The following is a 22,415-nucleotide window of genomic DNA, read 5'->3' on the forward strand; positions in this document are numbered from 1 at the left end:
AAATGAAAGCAGTTACCAAATATTTATTGGGTATCTACTAAGTACCTAACAGTAGTACTAGATATTATCTTTTTTCCTTCACTTTATCTCATTTTTCATTTAACAAACATTTTTTCCTCTCCTTCTCACCCCTACCCCCCAGTTAAAAAGGAGAACAGTAAAACAAAACTCTTTGTAACAGATAAGGATCGTCAAGCAAAACAAATTGCCACATCAGTCATGTCTGAAAATATATGTCTCATTCTGCGTCTCGAATCCATTCTCTGTCAGGACGTAGGTAGGCCTCTGGAATCATGGTTGGTCATTATGCTAGTTGGACATTATCAAAGAGAGCCTGGAAGAATACTGTCTAAATTCATGCTTAGAAAAAACAACTTTCTCCACAGACTATCCAGAGAAGGAAGTGTATCCCCAAAGCTGCCTAGAACCCCATATTCACTCTAGGGATAATGATGGCTCTTTAATCTTCTTGCCTAGGTCATAAAGGACCATTGTTGTTGTACAGTCATGTCTGACTTTTCATGACCCCATTTGTGGTATTCCTGGCAAAGGGCCTGGAGTTGGCTTTCCATTTCCTCCTCCAACTCATTTTTGCTAATGAGGAAACTGATTCAAATGGGGTGAAGTGACTTGCCCAGGGTCACACAGCTAGGGCATATCTAAGGTCAGATTTGAACTCAGGGCTTCCTGACTCCAGGCCCAGCACCCAATCCAGCACTCTATCCACTGTGCTACCTAACTACCCCAATTTTTTATCAAAAGCTTTTGGTTTTGGGGAGGCTAGGTGGCGCAGTGAATAAAGCGCCAGCCCCAGAGTCAAGAGTACCCAAGTTCAGTTCCAGCCTCAGACACTTAACACACACAAAAAACTAGCCATGTAACCTTGGGCAAGTTACTTAACCCCAACTGCCCTCCAAAAAGTCAAAAAAAAAAAGCTTTTGGTTTTATGTGACCTTCATTTCCCACTAGATATTTCCCCCTTCTACTCCGAAAGGATCTTTTCCTAAAAGAATAAAATCAACAGTATGTGCAGTGTAAACTTGTATTTTTCTTCACTTCACTCAAGTAAGCAAAGTAGCAAAGAAACATGTATTAAGTTCCTATTCTGTGCCAGGCCCTATGCCAAGTGCTGGCCAAGCTTCTGCTTTGGGTGCACCCAGATTTTCACATGGTATGTTAAATAACAACACATGCTTTTAAATACCCATCATTTCTCCTATTGGTAGCCTTTCTCTTTGTGTTGCTGCCTTTGAATGTGTCTCTGGCCTGGACACAGATCCACAAGGACCAAGGTAGACTAGGCTGAGAATACGGCAGAAGGTAAGACAGGCCCCCCAAAGAGATCATCTGAAGAAAATAATAATAATAATCAGATTTTTAGAAGTAATATCTTAAATGTATCAGAATGGCTTGCTATTAGAAAAGAACCCTAGGGATAACCCAAGTCTTCTGGAACTTAGAGAATTCTAAAACAAAGCTACTTCCAATTTGATTTACAAGTTTATATTTTTTATTATAGTTTGTCAACTGCCCTAAAAATTAAACATAACTGCATTTTGATTACAGACCCCACTGAAAAATCCTTTTCACAGCCCCAGAAGTTTATTGCTTGGCACAACCAGTTCTCCCATCCCTTCCTCCCATTTTAATTGTGTAATTATTGTCACAAAGAAGAAATCCCATTTTTCCAGCCACGTCGATGAAATTTCCTTCTGTCGCCCATGAGTCCTAACCATATTTGGCTTTCAGGGTTATTTGGTTCACTGCTCTTCCTTTGATTCAGCCCTAAGCCTGGTTCTGAATGCTGCCTCCCGGCTCTGCTGGGCATGATGAGTCAGAGCTGGGCCTCTCCCTGAAGTTCCTGGCATACAGGCTAGGGCCCCCAAAGAGGCATCCCAGGACGCAAAGAGTGAGAGTCCACTCAGCTAGGAGAGACTTAGCTATTGAAATGTATTGTAGTTCAAAATTTAAAGCATCTGACTTGTGTGTGTATCCCTCTGTCTCACACACACACACACACACACACACACACACACACACACGCACCCCCCTTTGGTGGAATCATATCAGTTTCCTTAACAGTCTAAATCCAAGCTTAGTGGTTTCTTTTCCTCTTCTCCCATCTTATCTTTCAGACTAGTAGTGAAGCATAATTATTTTCTGATGCTCCAGCCCCTGGTAAAGTATTCCTGAACCAATCCACCATGAAAAATCTGAATGTCTGGCCCCAAACTATGTGGATTCTTGTTTGTAGATTTGTGGCCCTAGGGAAAAAAACGATCCCAGTCCTCCAGACAAAAGGGGACCCCTCTTAGGTCTAGGAGAAACCTAAAGGTTCCCAAATCACTGCTTGAATCTGTTCTCTGCTTATATTGATGACGTGTGAGAAGAATACTCTCTGGGGTGTATGGTTCATCTTGGATATTCTTCTCAGATGCTTTCAGTGTGCTTGACCTTGGCCTTTTTGCGATACTGAGATGAAAGGCACTGTGTGAATGCCAAGTATTATTAAAGTTTTATAAGCAAGTGACAAGGGACAGAGAGTAGATGTGTTCCTTAGCAAGCTGCTGGAATTCTTCGTTGTAGTCACTGGGAAAGACTGAGAGAAATAGAATTCAGTACCGGAAGTAATACAGATGCCTTTAAAAATATATATGTAGTTACATAGTCAGCCACTGTAATATCATGTCGTTTGATGATCAAAGGGAAAGGCCAGAACAGTCAAGGGTTCTACTTGGGTTTTACTTGGGGTAGGTCCAGGTCCTACCTTAACCTGACTGGGCCTTGGAACTGGTGGGTCTTGATTGCTGTGATGGGGAGAAAAGAAGACTCTGGCCTTGTGAAGTCTGGAACCAAGGGTTTCTGATGTGTGATTGTGTTGATAGCAAATTAGCATAGTCTCCAAGGATAAGGGGAAAAGGAAGAAAACAAAAAGGTTCAGTTATGGATTCCAGTAGAAATTTTCTCTTCCACAATTTTTTCCATCAAAATTTCCTACATCCAAAATCTTTTTCTTTCCCCAATCCAACTCAGTGGATGAGAACATTGAGAAAGGAAGGAAAAATGAAGCACCAGCTTTTGCTAGGGCTTAGGTTGTCTCCATAGGATACTTTTTAGGCCACAAATGCCAAAGTGCACCCAGACCACCTTTGTTTTTTCAAAAGCAAATTGTGAAGTAGGGCTTCTGAGCATCCCTCCTGCCAGGTGTGCCGGCTGCTACAGCTTGTTAGGGGTTAAATCCCTCTTCTGAGGCACGTGATTATTCTGGGGGTTTTACGAAACCTCAAATAAATCCCATTAGGACACAGCGCCAAAGTACCCATCTCAGCTCCTGGGTAATCCTCATACTATTAATTTCTAAGACTCTTTTTTTAACCTGATTCTGAGACTTGACTCTATTTACAAAGGAATGCTAAGGAGTATAACCGAGCTTTAAAAGCAACATGAAGTGTTGTACTTAAGAGTTTTGTTACAGGTAATTAACTGTAAGTTTACACATTTAATCTACTTTTAAGAGCAAGAGAGATTGGTAAATGACCCAGTAAAGACAAGTGCTCAGCCTAATTGGATGTAATGGTTGTTTGCTGGTGTTTATTACTGTACTCCAAGTAGACAAGTAGTCTGTGAATCCAATTTAGTTTATTGAACAATCTATAGTACTCATAACTACCATCAGTGTTTGATTATATAAAGGAGTCTGATGAAATTGGCTCTTTTGGTTGAAGAACTTTCATTTCATTGCGTAATACAGAACAAAAAGAAATATTACATTTCTGCCAGGGTTATTGTAAGGCATCACCTCCAGGAAGCATTCTGCCTACAAACCAAATGGGTTGCACTAAATATCAGTGAGCTTTCAGCAAGTTGAGGGCAGAGTTTTACAAGCATGCAAGCACACCAAACAGATGAGAATTTACTGCAGTGCTTTCTTGCTCTAAGGTCCCATCCGCTCCATAAAGAAGGAGACGTGTTAGCCCCCTGGTGCCTAACGGCCCTTTTTCCAATACCAGTTCTAACTCATTTACCATCCCTACTATCAGCAGCTTAAGCAGGAATGCTACTTAATAGCAGGAAGTCCAGCACTGGAAGTAGCATCAGCTACAGCATCTCTGACTACAAATAAGAACTTTGTGTCTATTGCAAAACCCATAGCTGTCACATCATGAATGAAAATGGACATGTTCAAGTGAGGAATCATTTAACAAAACAACAATATAGAGAAAGAGAAAGGTAGTATGTGCATAGTGATAGGTTGATAATGGGGGGAGTGGTCCTCAGAAAAGGTTGGAAATTGGGGTGTTCAGCTATTGAAGTTTCTTTGTGGCCATCTGGACGAAGCTGCTTGACTTGAATACAAGCAGTGACTATTTGGAACCTGTAGAGCAACTGGGTGTGATGGTGAATGCCCATAATCCCTTTTACAGGGGAGGCTGTGGCTGAAGACACATTTGAGCTCAAGAATTCTGAGCTACAGTAGTACTAAGGGTATGACTTTGTATAGCACCAATACGGGGTACTCCTGAGATCAGTAGGTGAGGTCATAAACAGCAGGTTAAAATTTTCATGCTGACTAGCAGTGGGATTGGGCCTGTGAGTGGCCACTTCACTTCCAGCCTGATCAAGATAATCCAGTCTCAAAAATTTAAAGAAACAGAATTATTTTATTAGTTAGAATTAATTATTAAAGTAGAATTTCCAAATCCCTTTCCTCACTTGCCCTCTAGCTACCTGCTTCCCATAATTCTAATTTTAAGGACCAGAGGACAATAAGGCCTTTTCCATGTAGTTTTAAAGAAGAGGGCTTCCTACTTCAATGAGATATTAAACCTTTGCTTTGGGCTCACTAAGTGACCCCAGTGGAGAAACATTCAGTATTGGGAAAAGACTTCTTACAGTATTTGTAAAGGTCATTGTAAGACCTGTTAAGTTTCCAGGCTTTCCCTCTCCTGCCTCACCCTTCTTCTGATTAAAACCTGAGTACCAAAAATGAATTTTAAAAAACCCATGGGTTAGAAAATAGCAAAGATTAGCCTTTTTAAGATGTGTTCCTTCCCACACACAAAAGGAAGACGCTAAAAGACTTCAGAACTCTGATCACTGCAACAACCAGTTGTGACCTCAGAGGACTAATGATAAAAGAACATTTCCCACCTCTCAACAGAGGAGTACTAAATGGGGCTTCAGAGATGGCCATGTGTTGATTTGTTCTGTTTGACTACTTATGTCTTACAAGGGAAGGTTCAGTGGAACCAGGTTAGTCATTAGAAAGTGGCTATGATGCTGAGAGACAGAGAGAAAGAAGAGGAGAAAAAATAATAATCTTTGCTATTCTTCTAACCCTTGAAACTAGAGTTGAAATTCTTTCTCTGCCACTTACTATGTTAGTGATGTTTATCTAGTCATTTAATTTCTCTGAGCCTCAATTTCCCCATCCTTAAGGTAAGCATAATCATATCTGACTGCCTACCTCCATGAGGTTATTTTAAAGATGAGATCATTTATGTGAAACTAAGGTCACAAGCAGATGGTGGTGAGAACTATAAGATATCTGTTTCCTCATCAAACCAAAGAATATGAGAGTTGGAAGGGACCTTACAGACTTTCTAACCCCCTTATTTTACAGGGGAAAAAACTGAGGCCCAGAGAAATTAAATGACCTGTATACAAGGTCACAGGAGACCTAGAACTGGAACCTGAATCTCTCATTTCCAGCCAATGAAAAGTGAACCCTACTTATAACAGTGTGGCCTAACTGGCAGCCATATTCCTCTGGATTATATGTCTTGAAGGCTAGGTCCAAAGTTCAGTAAGGACTGACCCCAGCTCTTCTGGTGTCCTAAAGATTTCTTCATAGCTATAATAAACTACTGTCATGCTGTAAGGCCCCTATGAAATCACGTTTCCATTATATTTTTCAGAATGTATATGTTTTAACACAGTTACATCTAGAAATGTTTCCATGGAGGAGTGTACTAGGTTGGAATTTATTCACTTTGAAAATATTTGTTATCTAAAAATAGCAGCACAGTGGATTTCCTGCCCAAAAGAGCTGCTGTCTGATTTTTCAAATACTTGCATAATGATTCATTCTTGCATAAGCTTTCAGAATGATAAATAAAAATTCCAGCTGGCTCTAAAACAGCAAGGTCAATGACAACCAGGACCCTTGGCCTACTTGCTCCATTGGTTTTCAGGGTTGGGTGTGAGAGATTCATTTTACTGGCACTCTACTACTCACAAACTACTTAAAGCAACATTCACTTCTCCAGGATAGGAGACTTCAGCTTTCCCAAAACCCTTAAATAATCAAGACCTGTGGTAAAACGGGTCAGAGGAGTAGGTGGTCTTGAACTGTCATGTGACAAAGGCATCTGACAGTTAACTCTTTCGGTGGTTTAAACTGAAATTAACTCACAGCATCATAATAAGTATCATATTTTTCAGGGTATGGTAGTGATCAGATTTTGAATACTTTTTTTAAAATTAATGCCATATTCACTGATGACCTTTTTTTTTTTTTTAACATCATACTGATTTCTCAATATACCGTCCATGACTAACCCAAACAGGGAGAGTTCTCCTCTTTTAAAGAAAAAATACTTAAGCCAAACCAAGAAACACCAACATCTATGTCTGAAAGTATATGCAATGTTCTGTACTCAAAGTATCCCTTCACCTATCCAAGGAAAGGAAGGGGGAGTACATTATATCATCTTTGTGTAAACTTCAGAGATCTAGAATTGGAACTGGGAAATAATGTCTTATTCAGAACTCTTACCTGGAATTCCTTTACTATAAACTACCTTTTTGGAAGTAGCACCATCAATTTGTAGTACTCTTATATAGAAAACCATGGAGTCAATTTTTTTTGTCTTCCTACTCCATCCTCCATATTCAGTTTAATGAAACGTCAGTTGAGCACCTGCTAAGTGTAGACTCTAAGCTCACTGTAGGAAGAGACTGTTTCTTTTTTTGTCTCTAACACAAGGCTTTGTAGGCATTAAATACATGTTGAATTGAATTGAGTTGTAAGCAATCATGCTGTGAGAAATTCAGAAATATGTAAGTGCACAATTCGGTCCATATGGAGCTTGTAGTCTAGTAGGAGACAAGAGGCAAATCTTTTAGTCAAGGTAATTCTGAGCAGAATGCTATGTTCAGATAGATGAGTTCACATGGATGAAGGAGAGATCCCATCTGATGGAAAGAATGCTTCATGAAGGAGCTGACATTTGAACTGGACTGGGAAAATGAATAGGCTTTATATGACTAAAATGAGAGGAAAACTCATCTGAGGCACAAAGATGTTAAAAGTGTAGGGCATATTTGGGGGAAATAAGTCCCATCTAGGCAAATGTAGGATTCATGTACAGAAGTAATAGGGAATGATAAGTATGTACCATATTATGGTTGAGGGTTTTGAGTTCTAGACTGAAGAGTTCAAACTTAATTCCATAAGAAATGGAGGGGGCAGCTTTTTTAGGAGGCATGAGGGCTGAGGGAAGTTGCGGCTTTAGGAATATTAACCTGCCAGGTATAAGATGATTCGGGCATATCAAACTCAATGTATCCAAAATAAAACTCATCACCTTTTTCCCAAAGATCGTCTGTCTTCAAACTTCTTTCAGGAGTACCACCATCCTTTCACCCACTCAACCTCGTCATCACTCTCACTCACCAAGCTGCCAAATTGTGTTGAGTCTCCCACTACCATATGGCTCACATTGGACCCCTTTTCTCTCTTGGCAGCGACTGCTTCTTCACTTCTCAATTATTCCAGTGGCTTACCAATTGGTCTCCCCACCTCAGACCTGTCCTCCACATAACTATCTCCCAATCCTTTGCTTGTTGTCTCCCCCACCAAATTGTGAGCTCCTTGAGGGCAGGCACTGTCCTTTGCCTCTTTTTGTATCCCCAGTGCTTGTCACAGTGCCTGGCATTTAATAAGTGCTTATTGACTGATGGCCCTAGAGCTTCTCTTCTCTTTATATACTCTCTTGGTGATCACATCAGCTCTCAATCTCTCTGATCTTCTCTAGACACATGACTCCCAAATCTATATTACAGCCTTCACCTCTCTCCTGAGTTCTAATCCCAGAAATCACTTAAACCCTTAGTGCTCTGAACAACTCTAAGACTTATAAGTGGTAGAAAAGGTGCCAACCTGCTTTGGTAGAGGGAATTTCCTCTTCCAGGGAGTTCTCTTATCAGTGAAATCATAAGTCTAGTCCCTTTTTCCCCCCTATGTGTAAAGCACTTTACTAATTGCTAGGAATACACAGACAAAAATGGAACAGAGAAAAAAATTAAATATTCTTTGTCCTCCAGACCTTACTCTTTTTTACTTAGGGGATACAACAAATACATAGATTAACTAAATATAAGAAATAGATAGTTCATTTATATGTGATTATGACAAAATGTCAGGCACTATCCTAAGCATTGGGGATACTAATAAAGGAAACAAGGTTGTCCATACTCTTAAGTACCTTACATTCTGACGGAAGAAGACAAAATATAAAGGGGTTCTGGGTGTGGAAGGTGGGGTTATACAAAATAATTTCCACAGGGAAGGAGTTCTGACATCCAGGAAGATCATGAAAGACCTTTCATTGTATAAGAGAGAGGCCTTGAGCTATGCTTTGAAGTAAGTCAGTCTTCTAACATGGAGAGGGAAGAAGGGACCATTTACAAGTATCAAACTTTTGATCTAACACGGTCTTCGTTCCCTAATATTTCTGTGTTTTGTCTCTTGCTGAGGGCACTTAGAATCCATTAGAAGCAAGTGACAAAGAGTAGAATGGGTTACTGTTTTCTTCAGACTCACAGCCATCCTCTTGATCTGTGTTCTTAGATGTTTCTGGAACATGGTGAGCTGGATCCAGATTCATGAATATAGCAGCACCACACCCTAGGAAAGGGGAACTATCCTGTTCTTTGGCAGTGTGGTGTTTCTCCATGGACAGCTCTCTCCTACTGGCAAGCAGAATATTCCAAGCCTGGAATATTCTGTTATCTTGTAGTAAGGACAACAAAATGCATGGGGAAATCTCTTTGCTTAGAAGGTCATTGCTGTTACTTTTGTTTTTACCACATCCTAAAGGAGCTAGGAAGCTGGGATTGAGTTCAGTTGTAGCTTTCCCTTGCCACCAGTTGACAGATACTTTTAAAAAGAATGTTTGTCTCTTTATAAACTAAGATACTCACCATTGATAAAAGAGTACTATAACTGACCTGTAATTCTATTTTCCTTACGAATATATTTTTCTTGCAGGAAAGTACCTAGTTCTTATTAATTGCATGTTTTAGATTCCCAGTGCTTTAACTTTATTTCCTGAAGTTAGAGATGTAATTATTAGGGAAGCAACCAGACTTAGAGTCTGTACAAACATGATTTCCCCTTTGTTTCTGTCTTTGATGTTCCCTCTGTCATTCCCTCTATCCTCCTCCGGGCAATTCCCATTATATGATTTCCTCTTTCCCTCTCATCTTTGGTTTCTTGTTATCTACTGGCTCTATCCCTCCTGCTACCTAAACATACATCTCTCATCCTTAAAAAATTTTTTCACTAAATCCTGTCATATTTTAAGCAATTATTATTCTATAATTTTCTTCTCTTTCATAGCCAAACCCTTGGAAGAAACCATCTACACTCAGCATCCCTCCTTTCTCATTTCCCTACCATTTCTCAGCCTCTTTCAGTCTACTTTCTAACCTTACCACTCAAATGAAACTTTTCTAAGGCTAATAATTGCTAAATCCAGTGACATTTTCTCACTTATCCCTCTTAACCTCTTTGCTGATTTTTGTACTGTTGACAACCCTCTCCTCTCAGGTTTTCCTAACACTCTTCTCTCCTAGTTCTTCTGCCTGTTTAGCCATTCCTTCTCAACCTCACACCTTCTGCATGAGTATACAAGGCTCTATTCTAGAAGACCCTCTTCTCCTTTCTCTATATTCCATCTCTCAGTGAACAAACACATCAGTCCTCATGCTTTCTATCATCATCTCTGTGCAAATAATACTCATCTATATTTCTGCCATCATCTCTTTTCTAATTTCCAGCACCACATTACCACCTGCCAACTGGATAGCTCTACCTGGATGTCTTCTACAGGTCTCAAGCTCAATTTGTCTATTTCCCCTGCTACTCATCCCTCATCCTAACTTCTCAACTTCTATTGAGGGCACCAGTATCCTTCCGTTCACCTAAGTTCACAAATTTGGAATCATCCTCAACTCTACCCTTGCTCCCCTAATAGTAAGTTGCTAGATCTTGTTGTATCTACCTCCAAAACAACTGCCAGAACCACCACCTTAGATCAGGCAGATCCTCACTATCTCTTGCCTGGACTATTACAGTAGCTTCCTAATTGGTCTCCTTGCCTAAAATCTCTGCCTGTTCTAATGGGGCCTCTTAACTGCCACTAGAATGATTTTTTTTTCCCTAAAGCACAAATCTTATCATGTAATCCCTTTATTGTGTAAATTCCAGTGGCACTCTGTTACTTTTAGGATCAGATTCACCTGTCTGGCCCTTAGAGACATCCTCACCCTGACCCTATCCTGCCTTCTCAGCTTTAACTTCCCTTTACTGCTCAGCAGAGCAGGCTGACTGGCTGTCTTGGTGTTTCTCACTCCTGATACACACCACACTCCATCTCCCATCTGTAAGCCTTTGTAGGGGTTGCCCCCAGGCATGAAAAACCTTGGAATAACTAGTTTCCTTCAAAATGCAACTCAAAGCCAATTTCTGCATTTGGCCTTTCAATGTCCCCTCTGCTACTAGTACTTCTCTCCCTCTAAGGTTATCTAGTTTCTGTTATGTATAAACCTATAGATATGTATTTTGTCTCTTCCAATTAGAATGTAATGATAGGGATTTTATCACATTTGTTTTTGTATGCCTGGCACATAGTAGGTACTTAACATAAATGTTGATTGATTGATTGAAGCAGGCAAAATCTGGTGAAATATAACAGGTTAGAGTGAGTTCTCAAGACAGCTCAACCTGTAGGAAGAATCCCGAAGTTGAGTAGGGCAGGAATGATTTATGGAGGTTCTGCTCAGTCACAAGGGTTGCTGTTCCCGATGGGGAGTGATAGGGTGCCACAGGGTAGATGGCAAGAAGCCCACACTGGACAGACTCCACAGAGCTGGTGAGTTGCCAATCAGGACACCTCATGCCCAGAGTAGTGTCCTAAACCCCTCAGCATTTTTAAGGCTTTTTAGAATGTGGCTCAAACCTCTATTGCCAGTCTTCATTCCATATTGTCCCTCCAGATACACACATTCACCAAACTCTTCTATTTGTTATTCTATATAGATGATACTACATCCCACATCTCCAGGTTTTTCCACAGGTTATCTTCCATACCTGGAATGCATTTCCTTCTCACCTCTGCTTATAATCCCTAACTGCCTAAAGGCTCAAGTCGGAAGCCACCTTCCCATTAAGGCCTATTCTGATCCCCACTCAACTGGCAGCACTTCTGGCCAAAATACTAAATATTTTCTTTTTATATGTTTTGTATTTACATGTTTATATGCTGTTCCCTCTCTCTGAACCCTACCCCCAAGAGAATGCACGATCCTTGATTGGAAGAACAATTTCATTTTTTTTCCTTTATAAACCGTTGTTGAATTGCATTGAATCAGGCAGACTGTCCTGTCTCTGAGCTTCAGGGCCTCGTCTGTGTACTCTCTCTTCCCAGTGTGTCAGAGGAGCTCCAGCTTCCACGGGCTAGTTTTGCAGATTGTGTTCCATGGAGAATTCACCTGCTTTCCTTTGGCTTCTTTTGCAGTGAATGAAGTCAGTGTTTTCCCTGTCCTGGATCAAGACCAGAGTGAAATAGTTGACACCAATGGAGCTGGAGATGCCTTTGTTGGAGGTACAGAATCATTTATTTTATACTTATTTGGAATTTAAATGTTTTCTTTAACCCTCATCTCTCTTGCATTCTAAGATTTATGAATTTAATGAATTTCAATTTCTTCTTTTAAGTAACTTTTAATGTTCTCACCATGCACTCGTGTCGTTGTGGATTTTATGAGGTGCTTATTATTTCAGGGAAAATGTGTGGTATGACTTTAAAGATAATTTGCTATTATGCTCTACCCAGGTCATTTTCACGAGATTAATTGTATCTGTCAGAATGTTGCATAAACAAGCTGCATCAAATACAGTATATAGTGTATTCAGATCCCTCCAGGCTTAAATGTTAACACATTGTTGTTCTTTAAAACAGGTTGTGGTGAATATTAAACAGTATGCTAATAAGTGAGGGTGATGTCTTTTGATTATGTCATTTGGGTAGAACATCTGTTTCCAGCACAATAGTTTGGTGCTTACTCTACCATGAAGGGTTAAACTTTAGACTGATTCAAGCTCAATAAGAATTGGCAATGCTTATGAGGACTTAATTGTTTTTGAAAGAGTGTTTAGGGGGAAAAAAGGAAAGACAGGCTATTGGGAGATTTTGGTTTGATGAGTTAGATTAATCTACAATCTGGTTCAAAGGTTCTTGTGATGATTCTGACTTCTTTGTAGTTGAATACAGTGATATCTGGGAAGCTCCAGATTCCTGAGTCATAGCCCTGAGGGGTCCAGCCCGACCTTTGTTTCTGTCTTGTAGCATCAAAGAGGACCAGGCAAGCACAAAGTAAAGGAGATATTTGAGCTACAGCCTGCTGCTAGGCCATCATAGGGCTAATAGTGTTCAGTGTTTGGCTAGTGACCCCAGCCCTGGGCAGGAGGGAGGGTCCACCTGTCTATACTACTTTTCATCTGCAGTAAGAGCTTGTGGCAGAATTGCAGGGATGGGGGTTGAGAAGGACTGCCATCATACACTCCCCCCTTCACTTTTTAGGACTCTGAGGACATCCATTTGAACCACTAGGATTATGGCCATAGACTCCGCCTCCTCCTGGAAATGCTAATATCTTCTTCTCACCCTCCCCTGCTTACCTTCTTCAAGATATTGGATGGGGCTGGGGGGAGGGGGGGAGGGTAGCAGTATATGTGCCATTCACTGCAGTGGTGTGCACCATCGAAGACTTTCATGTATCATTTAGAAGTAAATGTCCCAAATAAACAGAAATTGAATCTGTCATTCCATTCCAGCAGTTTAGGGACACTGACAGATCTCTCCAGCTTCTGTTGGTACCATGTGTGATACCCCCTTGATTCCTTAGAGACAGCTAGTGGCCCAGGAGTCAGGAAGACCCGAATTCACATCCAGCTTCAGAGACATATCAGCTGTATGGTCAAGTCACTTAACCTCTGCTGCCTCAGTTTCCCTAACAGTAACATGAGGATAACAGCACCTATATCACAGGATTGTTGTGAGAATCAAATGAAATAGAATTTTTAAAAGCATTCATGCCCAGTGCCTGGTGCAGTGCAGGCACTAGATAAATGCTTGTTTCCTTTCCTTCTCTTTGGAGGGCTTGTCCTCTCTCTATCCCCGGACAACCAGAACAGTCCTGGGCCTTCCCAGCCTTTTCCTCTTAGAAGCCTCAGGGCTAGGAGTATGCCCTGGGAAATGGAGACAATTCTATGATCTCCAGCTAAACATGATTTCCTAATTTCCCAGGTCAGAAGAAAATTCCTTCCTGTTGTCCTGCTGTGCTCTGTCACAGCAGGTCTGCCTTTTCATTTGGAACCCTCTTTGTCACTACCATAGTAACAAATGAAAACATTGAGAACATTTTGTGACAGGCACTGTCATTGTTCCCTGTGAAATCTCTTCCCCTGTGTCTGCCCAGTAAATGAAACTGAAAAGAAAAATCATAACAAATAACAAGAAAAGGGCCCCAATCAATATGTTCCCACTGGGCTGTCAATATCAGCCTGTGTTAATCTAACAAGATTTAGTTGTACATTGTATGGCAGCAGTTGGGATGGGGACAACAACTGCAAATCATCTTTCAAAGGGAAGTGAGAACACCCTGGATAGCCTGTGCCCAGCCCCACACTTAGGGCCCAGAGAGAAAGGCCAGGGGCATTCTAAGACAAAGGCAACTTCAGTGCAGGCCTCAGACCAGCTCCAAGCATTGCCCTGGGCCTGAGAGCAAAGCGGGAGTCACTATATCAAAATACTGGTACTTTTCAAATCCTCCTGATCCCTTCACCCTATGAAAATTACTCCAAAAAGCACCTTGGCATTTGTAGCTTAAATACTATCCATTTCTTACTGGAGGAAAAGCAGCATTCAGCTCCCTCTTGCTGAAGTGATCAGCACAAAATTTTGGAACAGAGTCTTCAATTTAGAGATTGAAGATGAGCCTTCCTTTTGATAGACTGCTGGCCTAGGCCTCGGGACATCATGGAAACACAACACACAGAGCTTGCTTATACAGGACTCAGAGTTGTGCCTTGTGCTTCCTCCCTGTGATATTACCTTGTATGCAAAGAGGTGGTGCAGTATCCTAGAACCTAAATGGGTCTTCTGTTGTGCTCACCCAAAAGCTATCTCCCTCATTGTGTTTCCATGGAAAAAGCACTCACCCTGAAGTCAGAGGATGCAGGTAGAAATTCCACCTCCAGTACTTCTAGGCCATTTAGCCAACAAGCATGTATTCAGTGCCTACCATGGACTCAGGCATCAGCCAAGTCACATAGCTTCTCTGGCCTTTGGTTTAATTTGGGAAAAAAGGAAGGGTGGATTTTTTGGGCTCTGAAGTCTCCTCAAAAAAATTTTTTTCCAAATGAAAATAATATTTTTAAGTTTGAAAACAAAATTAAAAATAAAGTTCCCTCCAACTTTAGGTCTTCAGTCCTGTGATCCTATGAGGGGACTTAAAATCTACTCACTTGAGCTAGTGACAAGGTCCCTTTCTTCAGACTTTGTCACTGTTCAGTCATTTTGTGGTTGTGTTAAATTCTTCATGACCCGATGTGGAGTTTTCTTGGCAAAGATACTGGAGTGATTTGCCATTTTCTTCTCCAGCTCATTTGAGAGATGAGGAAACTGAGGCAAGCAGGGTTAAGTAACTTGCCCAGGGTCACACAGCTAATAAGTGTCTGAGGCCAGATTTGAACTCGGGTAGATGAGTCTTTCTGACTTTAGACCCAGCACTCTATCCACTGGGCCACCTAACTGACCCACTACCCTGCAGAAGGAAGAAACAAATCCATATGAGTTTATCTCATTTCTTTCTTAAGAATTTTCTTCCAGAGTAATAAGGTAGATTTGTCCTGTATGAACAGGCTTTACGGAGTGTTTCAGGTTGCAGTGGTTGTGGAGAATGTGAAAGCCTGGCTCTCTGGAGAAGCATAACTATCCCCAAACACCAATGGCAGAGGGGGAAGGAGGACCCAGCTCCTTCACATCCTGAAGCCACTTAGAGCCTCTTGCTGTGCTGCTGGGGAGATCCTGATAAACCACAACTAGACTAGTACCCACCTGCATAGGCCTGGGTTATTCCTGCTCAGATCTCCACAAGCTGGGGAGAGAACGAAGGAGGTCAGTGAAAAAAGGCTCATTTGGTTTCTCTGAAGCCCAGGTTGGTTGGTGAGGAAACCCTAGTGCTTCTTTTTCCTCACTGCACCTCAGGGGGTACAGCAGATGGAAGGCTTCCATCAGAAGCAACTTGGACAGAACTAAAAGCCAGGTGAGAGGACCTGCCCAATATTACAGGGGCCTGGGGATATGGAGACAAGGCAAAGCCAGTTGGGATATCAGAGCCCAAAGAAGAAGTCAAAGATAGATCCAAGTTTCCTGTGAAAACATAACCGAAGAATATCATAACTTTGTCACCAGACTGACAAATGTTGATTTTTATGAGATTGTGTTTAGATACATAACGAGATAAATGACATAAATGGGATTCCTAAAGTTCATTTGTATGAGTAGGATTATAATATAAATTAAAATTCCTGTCTTCTCATTCCCCGATTCAGATTCTCTCTGAATGTTACTTAAAACTTAACTCTAGGGGCGGCCAGGTAGCACAGCGAGTAAGAGCACCGGCTCCAGTGTTGAGAAGACCTGGAGATTGAATCCTGGGCTCATACACTTAGCACCCACCCAGAAACGCCTGGCCATGTAACCTTGAGCAAGTTACTTAACCCCAATTGCTTAGGGGCGGCCAGGTGGCTCAGCGAGTAAGAGTACCGGCTCCAGTGTCGGGATGACCTGGATCAAATCCGGGCTCAGATACTCAGCACCACACCCAGAAATAACTGGCCGTGTAACCTTGAGCAAGTTACTTAACCCCGATTGCTTAAAAAAAAAAAACTTAACTCTAGACCTCTAAGAGTCTGAGATCGTGTAGCTCCAGCAGTAAGAGCACATCTTAGTTTAGCTGCTCATAGGATACTTTTCTGTTCATTAAATATGTACTTTATCCATTGTGCCTTTTAACTAAATGAATGCACCCTGGGCAGGGCACTCAACCTTTGCCTGCCTCAGTTTTCCTCATCTGTAAAATGAGGATAGTAACAGCACCTACCTCCTAGGGTTGCTGTGAGGATCAAATCAGATAATATTTATAAAGCACTTTGCAAACCCTAAAGTGCTATTGTTTTTATAGATATACTAGCTAGTTATTGTGCTGTTATTATTATTATGGAGTAAGCAAAATGGCAGGCAGCATAGTCTCCATTTGTAGCACATTCCGGGTCAATAATTACCACAACTAATGCTGCTATTATCATTATACTCCTTGTTCCTAAACACATCCCAGCTTTGCCTTTATTTAGGTCCCCTTCCGTGTATGGGGGGAACTCTTCTTAGTTCATCCCTCTGACCCCCAGCCTCTGCTTGATGAACCCTCCCTTTCCTTCAGGTCCCCACTCAGAGACCTCAGTGAATAGTGATTCTGAGGCTCACATGAAGACAGCTCTAGGAAGCACTTGGAGCATTATCTCTGTGTTAACTTGTAGTATTATTAGCTCACATTAATAGGCTTTTTGAAGGTTTGCAAGCTACTTGCCTCACATTCACCCTGAGAGTTAGGTATTGCAACTATTTTCTCATATTGAAATTTTCTGGCCAAACATAGTATAAAAAAGTGGGAAGCTCTGAGCCTGGCAGCAGCCAGGGCTCAGTAAGTTAAGGACTCCCATCTGTGGCCGGGCACCTCCCTCCACCCTCATCCACTTCAGCTCCTGCCCTGGACCCTGTTATTACTGCCTGGGGAGAGCTCTCCTAACTGACCCATCTCCGAACCACATACTCCTCTCCAGGCCATCTTCCTGCCCCTCCCTTGGCTGCTCTCCTCTTTCAGATCTGGGCATAGTAGTCAAGCTGGCAGCCCTTTGGCCTCTCTCACCATCCCTCTGACCTCCCAGACCAAGACATTTCTCCTGGGGAACCATTCCCATGTATACGTTAGTCTTCTCATGTTAGAATATAGGCTCCTAAAGGCCAGAGACTCTCTTGCTTTTTATTTTTATATTCCTAGTGCTTAACACAATGCCTGGCACATAGGAAAGGTTTAACAAATAAACACTTTTTCATTCATGCATTTATTCACACACAACTGTATCATTAGCATATATAAGAGGTATAAAATATTACCTCTGAGCTACACAATACCAGCAGAGAAATCTGCTTATCAGCTTTAAGAAGAACAAACAGAAATTAACAACGTGTTCACTAAATTAACACCAGTAAAGACCAACAATTATTAACACTTCAAGGATGTAGGTTGTACTTCTTAAAGCCTAGTAAATAAGAAAATCATCTCAATTTCTTCTTAGGGTTATCCAGCTAATGTTGACATAGGCAAAATTTGGATTAATACATTTTGTTTTCATCTCTAACATATAAATGGTAAGTGAACAATTGCCATGTTAGCAACAGCCTGTTGGAAAGGCAAAACAGTGCTCCATTAGACATTCTTTGGTGTCCTTTTCCTGCTACTCCTAGAAGCCCATCATTGCCTTAGCGTGATAAATCAGGAGCTGCTCCCGTGCAGTCTTTAGTGTTGGGTCAGTCACTATTGTGCTCTCTTAGCCTACTGGTTGGACTTGTACATAAACCACACCAGCACTCTCACCATCACCTTGTCCCATGTGCCAGCACTTTGCATTAATGCTCATCTCCTGCACTGACCATATACTGGGGCAGAGGGTGGAACGCTCAGCCTGGAATCAGGAGGTTCAAAATCTAGTCTTAGACACTTAGTATCTGTGTGACACTAGGCAAGTCATTTAACCCTCAGTCATTTGCCTCAGTTTCCTCATTCTGTAAAATAAACTGGAGAAGGAAATGGCAAACCATTACAGTATCTTTGCCAAGAAAACCCCAAATAGGCTCACAAAGAGTTCAGACATGACTGAAACTGAACAAAAAAAGTGCCTTTAATTTATATTAAGCAGTCTATCATACGGGTGTCTGTAGTTTAAAAAAAGCATCAGTACCAGAGTTGTATATATTCTGCTTTCCTTGGCCATTGGGTTTTCCAAACTGGTTTGACTTTGTTGGGATCCAAAGAACTTGTTGGGAGATATTTCACATCAAATGAATAACAGCGATGTGTTTAAGAGACTAGAAGACAACCTGTCTTGTTCAGCCTTTTTTTCCTGAATAGAAATGGGAGTAGGGGTGGGGGTTTGGGTGTGTGGGTGTCCTATAAAGGGCCAGAAGGCTCCTCTCCATAAATGAATGTTCCTTCCATATAACTTTGCAGTAAAAACTAGTATGAGATTTTCTTTTTAAAGTTCCATTTATAGATACATCTTGAGCTATATTTGTGTCACATGTTGGCTTTCAGTCCTTAACCATAAAGGACAGGAAGCCCTAAGTCACTGTTCTCACAGCCGTGGCTCAGACAGCTTACCCATTGCTGCTTATTTTGCACCAGAATGATTACTGATTTGTGGCTGATCTGCGGTTTCTGAGGGAACCTTGGCTCTGAATTGACTTCCTGCTCCTTTACAGTCTCAGCCACCGTACCATCCAATCTGAGACCATTTAGGGTTTAGATTTCTCTGAGCATAAACCTGGAGAGATATACAATAACTTACCATGGCAGGCATTATCTTTTTGTTGTTTTCTTTTTTTTTTTCTTTAAGTATTCTTGAATCTGCATTCAGATGCCATCAATTCTCTAGGGATGGACAGCATTTTTCATCAGAAGTTTTTCAGAATTGTCTTGGATCATTGTATTGCTGAGACTAGCTAAGTCATTCACAGCTGACCATATTACAGTATTGCTCTTACTTTGTACACAGGACATTTCACTTTGCATCAGCCCATGTTGTCTTTCCAGGTTTTTCTGAGAGCATCTTGCTCATTTCTTCTTATACTACGATAGTATTCCATCATAATCACCTATGACAACTTGTTCAGCCATTCCTTAATTGATGGACTTCCCCCTCAATTTCTAATTCTTAGTCCCCAGAAATGAGCTGCTATAAATATTTTTGTACGTATAGATCCTTTTCCTTTTTGTTTTTTATCTCTTTTGGAATACAGACCTAGTAGAGGTACTACTAAGTCAAAGGGCAAGGAATTATCTTTTAAGCTATTAAATTTAAAGTTAATGTTTATTCATTTCTTTTTTACTAAAAAAAAATGTTTTCCAACATATCTAAGTCACTAGCCCATATTAATGATTGGACCACAGCTAAACTAATCTCAAGAGAAAATAAAGTTGTAAAAGATCTTATTAGGATATACAGATAAAAGATGGAAAGAAACTAATTGAGAGGAACAGACATCTGAACTGTTTGTAGGGAACATTTAATCTACCATTTCTCTGTATCCAGATAGTTTAACCCAGGGGTTCTTAATATTTTGTGTGCCATAAACCCCTTGGGTAGTGTCTGGTGAAGCCTAGGGACCCCTTCTCAGTCATGTTATTTTTATGCATAAAACAAAATACATTGTATTTCCTAACAAAGGAAACCAAGTATTTTTAAAATCAATTCATAGATTCCAATCTAAGAACCCCTGGTCTAATCAATAAATCAATCACCAAGTATTCATTAAATGCCAGCTTTTGTACCAGGCCTGTGCTATGCTGGAGACCCAGAAACAAAAGTAAAACAATCCCTGCTCTCAAAGAGCTCATTTCTCTTGAAAGAGACAACAAGCACGTGTGTAAACACATCCAACATAAAAACCCAGGCTATTTAAGGAGGGAGGACACTGGCAATGGAACAAGACTGGCTTTTGTAGGGAGGTGATGCTTGGGCTAGGACTTGATTCTAAAGTCACTAAGCACCAGAATGATGTTTCTTCCTCGCTCCAGTCCTCCCCAAGAAAAGGGACATCTGGGACTGTTCAAGGGTGGGAATGGAATCACTTTGTGAATTATTGACATAAATGTTGGCCACCAACATTTACACATTGGAGCTTATTCAACTTCAGGTGTTGTGGGGCCACTTGATTTTAAAAGGTTAAAACCATAATTTTGGGGAGAAAACTTCAAATTCCCATTTTTGTAAAATGGTATTAATTCTGAAATGTCATGTTAAACATCCAGTAACATCCTCAGGTTTGATTTTGGGAATACAGAGGCTTCAAAAGATAGACACATGCAATGCAATTGTCAGAAATTTTGATTCAATTTTTTTTTAAAAAAAGATGTGACAGATGGGGCGGCCAGGTAGCACAGCAAGTAAGAGCACCGGCCCCAAAGTTGGGATGACCTGGGAATCGAATCCGGGCTCCGACACTTAGCACCCACCCAGAAACACCTGGCCATGTAACCTTGAGCAAGTTACTTAACCCCGATTGCTTTAAAAAAAAAAAAAAGAATGTAACAGAATTACCATTGACTGAACCCAAATAACTTGAATCATGATGTATAAGAGAATGATCCCAGACTCTGAAAATGCTTGGCCTGCTCAATAGCTGTCTCCAGACACTGGAGGGGCTGTTATGCCTAAGAGGGAGCCCACTGACTGTGCTAGGGCCCAGAGGGCAGATTTAGGATTCATGAGGACCACTGGTAGCAAGGCAAACTTTGGCCCTACCGTCTGCGCCTTCCACCCCTTAGCTTCTGTGAAGACTACAGGAGGCCTTTCCTAGCTTTCCCGTCCCCTCTCCCATCTGCTAATGTCTTCCTCTTCCATAATTCATTCCATCTAGCCTACCTGCATCACATATGTACCTAGCTACAGTTTGTCTTCTCCATTAGAATGTATGCTCCTTGGCGGCAGAGATGGGATTTTGGTCTTTCTTTGTATCCCCTGTGATTAACACAATGACTGACATATAGGGCTTAACTATATCCATGCTGAACAGCTGTCGAGAAGACTTGCTCAGTAGGGGTCCCTCCAGAGGCGGTGAATTCTCTGCCCATCCCTGGAAGGGTTGAGTCAGGAGCAGCATGCCCACTGATTGGGGATATTGCCTTAGGGATCCATAACTTAAGGAAAATGGAGGCTGAGAAACAGCAGTAAAAACCCCAAGTGATTGGCACTAAGTTATGGGAACTAAAGCCTCATTCTGGAGGTTAGGCATCCATTTGAAGCAAGAGACATTTTTTAAATAGAGTAAAACAATAGGCTCACCAAAGCTCTCATTCATGATCTCACTGTTTTGTCATTCCTTGGAAGGAAAAATATTGACATTTCCCCGGCTGCTTTCTGATCTCCTGCAGTTTATTTTTATAACAACCTTATCGATGGGCCTCTTACCCAGCTCTCTAGGTTTAACTGAGTTGAGTCGATTTGTTACCACAGCTTCAAGTAGCTGTTACAGAACAAGCAAGACATCCTAATAAAGCTGTAAACGTGTTTACTCAAACACAGTATTGATTTTACTTGGAGAGGGAGAAGCAGGCGCTTAGCACGGTGTCAGGGTGGATGAATTTAACTGCAGTTTTTCATTGTCATCTGTCATGGTTGTGAAACACTAAGTAAAGCCACCGGAGGATAATTAGAAGTGCCAGAAATTTAGCCCCTAAAATCAGTTAACCACTTGAGACTTTTGTAGCTTAATTAGTTTTTATTAAAACTTTCCTCTAGTAATATAGTCAGGCACTTTTAACTGTGCTTTCAACTAGAGCAAGATTTCAAGGTTGTGACTTATTAGGTATATGAATTTAATGACTGTGGGTTTTTTCAGACTTTTTTCTTTCTCTGGTAATTAGGCTAGCACTAGAGCATAATTAGAACTAAGACTAATTTAAAGAGACAGCTATCAGTGTATGTTCCCATTGTAGAAATGTGTGAATTTTCTGAAAGGTACATTTTAAGGAGGTCCTGAAACTATTACAGAAGGACAGAGATCCATTTGTAGTTCCAGGATGTGAGTTCTGAATCCTGACCCTGCCACTTAATACCTGGGTGACCTCTGGCAGTCACCTGCCCTCTCAATTTCCTTCCCTGTCAGTTTAGGAGAGTTGCACCAGATGACCTCAAACAGCCTTCCCAGCTCTAAATAGATAATCTTGTTATCCTTTTTATTGTACGGTATTTTTGTGTGCATCTTGGGAAGCAGGAAAATGTGTTC

The 22,415-nt window shown here is 41.1% G+C and overlaps 1 protein-coding gene across 3 annotated transcripts in view; it reads left to right on the forward strand.

Moving 5' to 3' along the window:
• The window catches only part of ADK (adenosine kinase), a 647,588-nt gene that overhangs the window by 616,225 nt on the left and 8,948 nt on the right, over nt 1-22,415 (forward strand). For all 3 annotated transcript variants that reach the window (XM_069068290.1, XM_069068291.1, XM_069068292.1), the window contains exon 10: nt 11,805-11,891. In XM_069068290.1, coding sequence (XP_068924391.1) covers nt 11,805-11,891 — 87 coding nt within the window. The remainder of the gene's footprint in view (nt 1-11,804; nt 11,892-22,415) is intronic.

Source organism: Petaurus breviceps, unplaced genomic scaffold (genome assembly GCF_028583685.1).
Source record: "Petaurus breviceps papuanus isolate PSGF00001 unplaced genomic scaffold, PetGlider_PUasm1.0 90762, whole genome shotgun sequence".
In the NCBI taxonomy this organism is placed as follows: domain Eukaryota; kingdom Metazoa; phylum Chordata; class Mammalia; order Diprotodontia; family Petauridae; genus Petaurus; species Petaurus breviceps.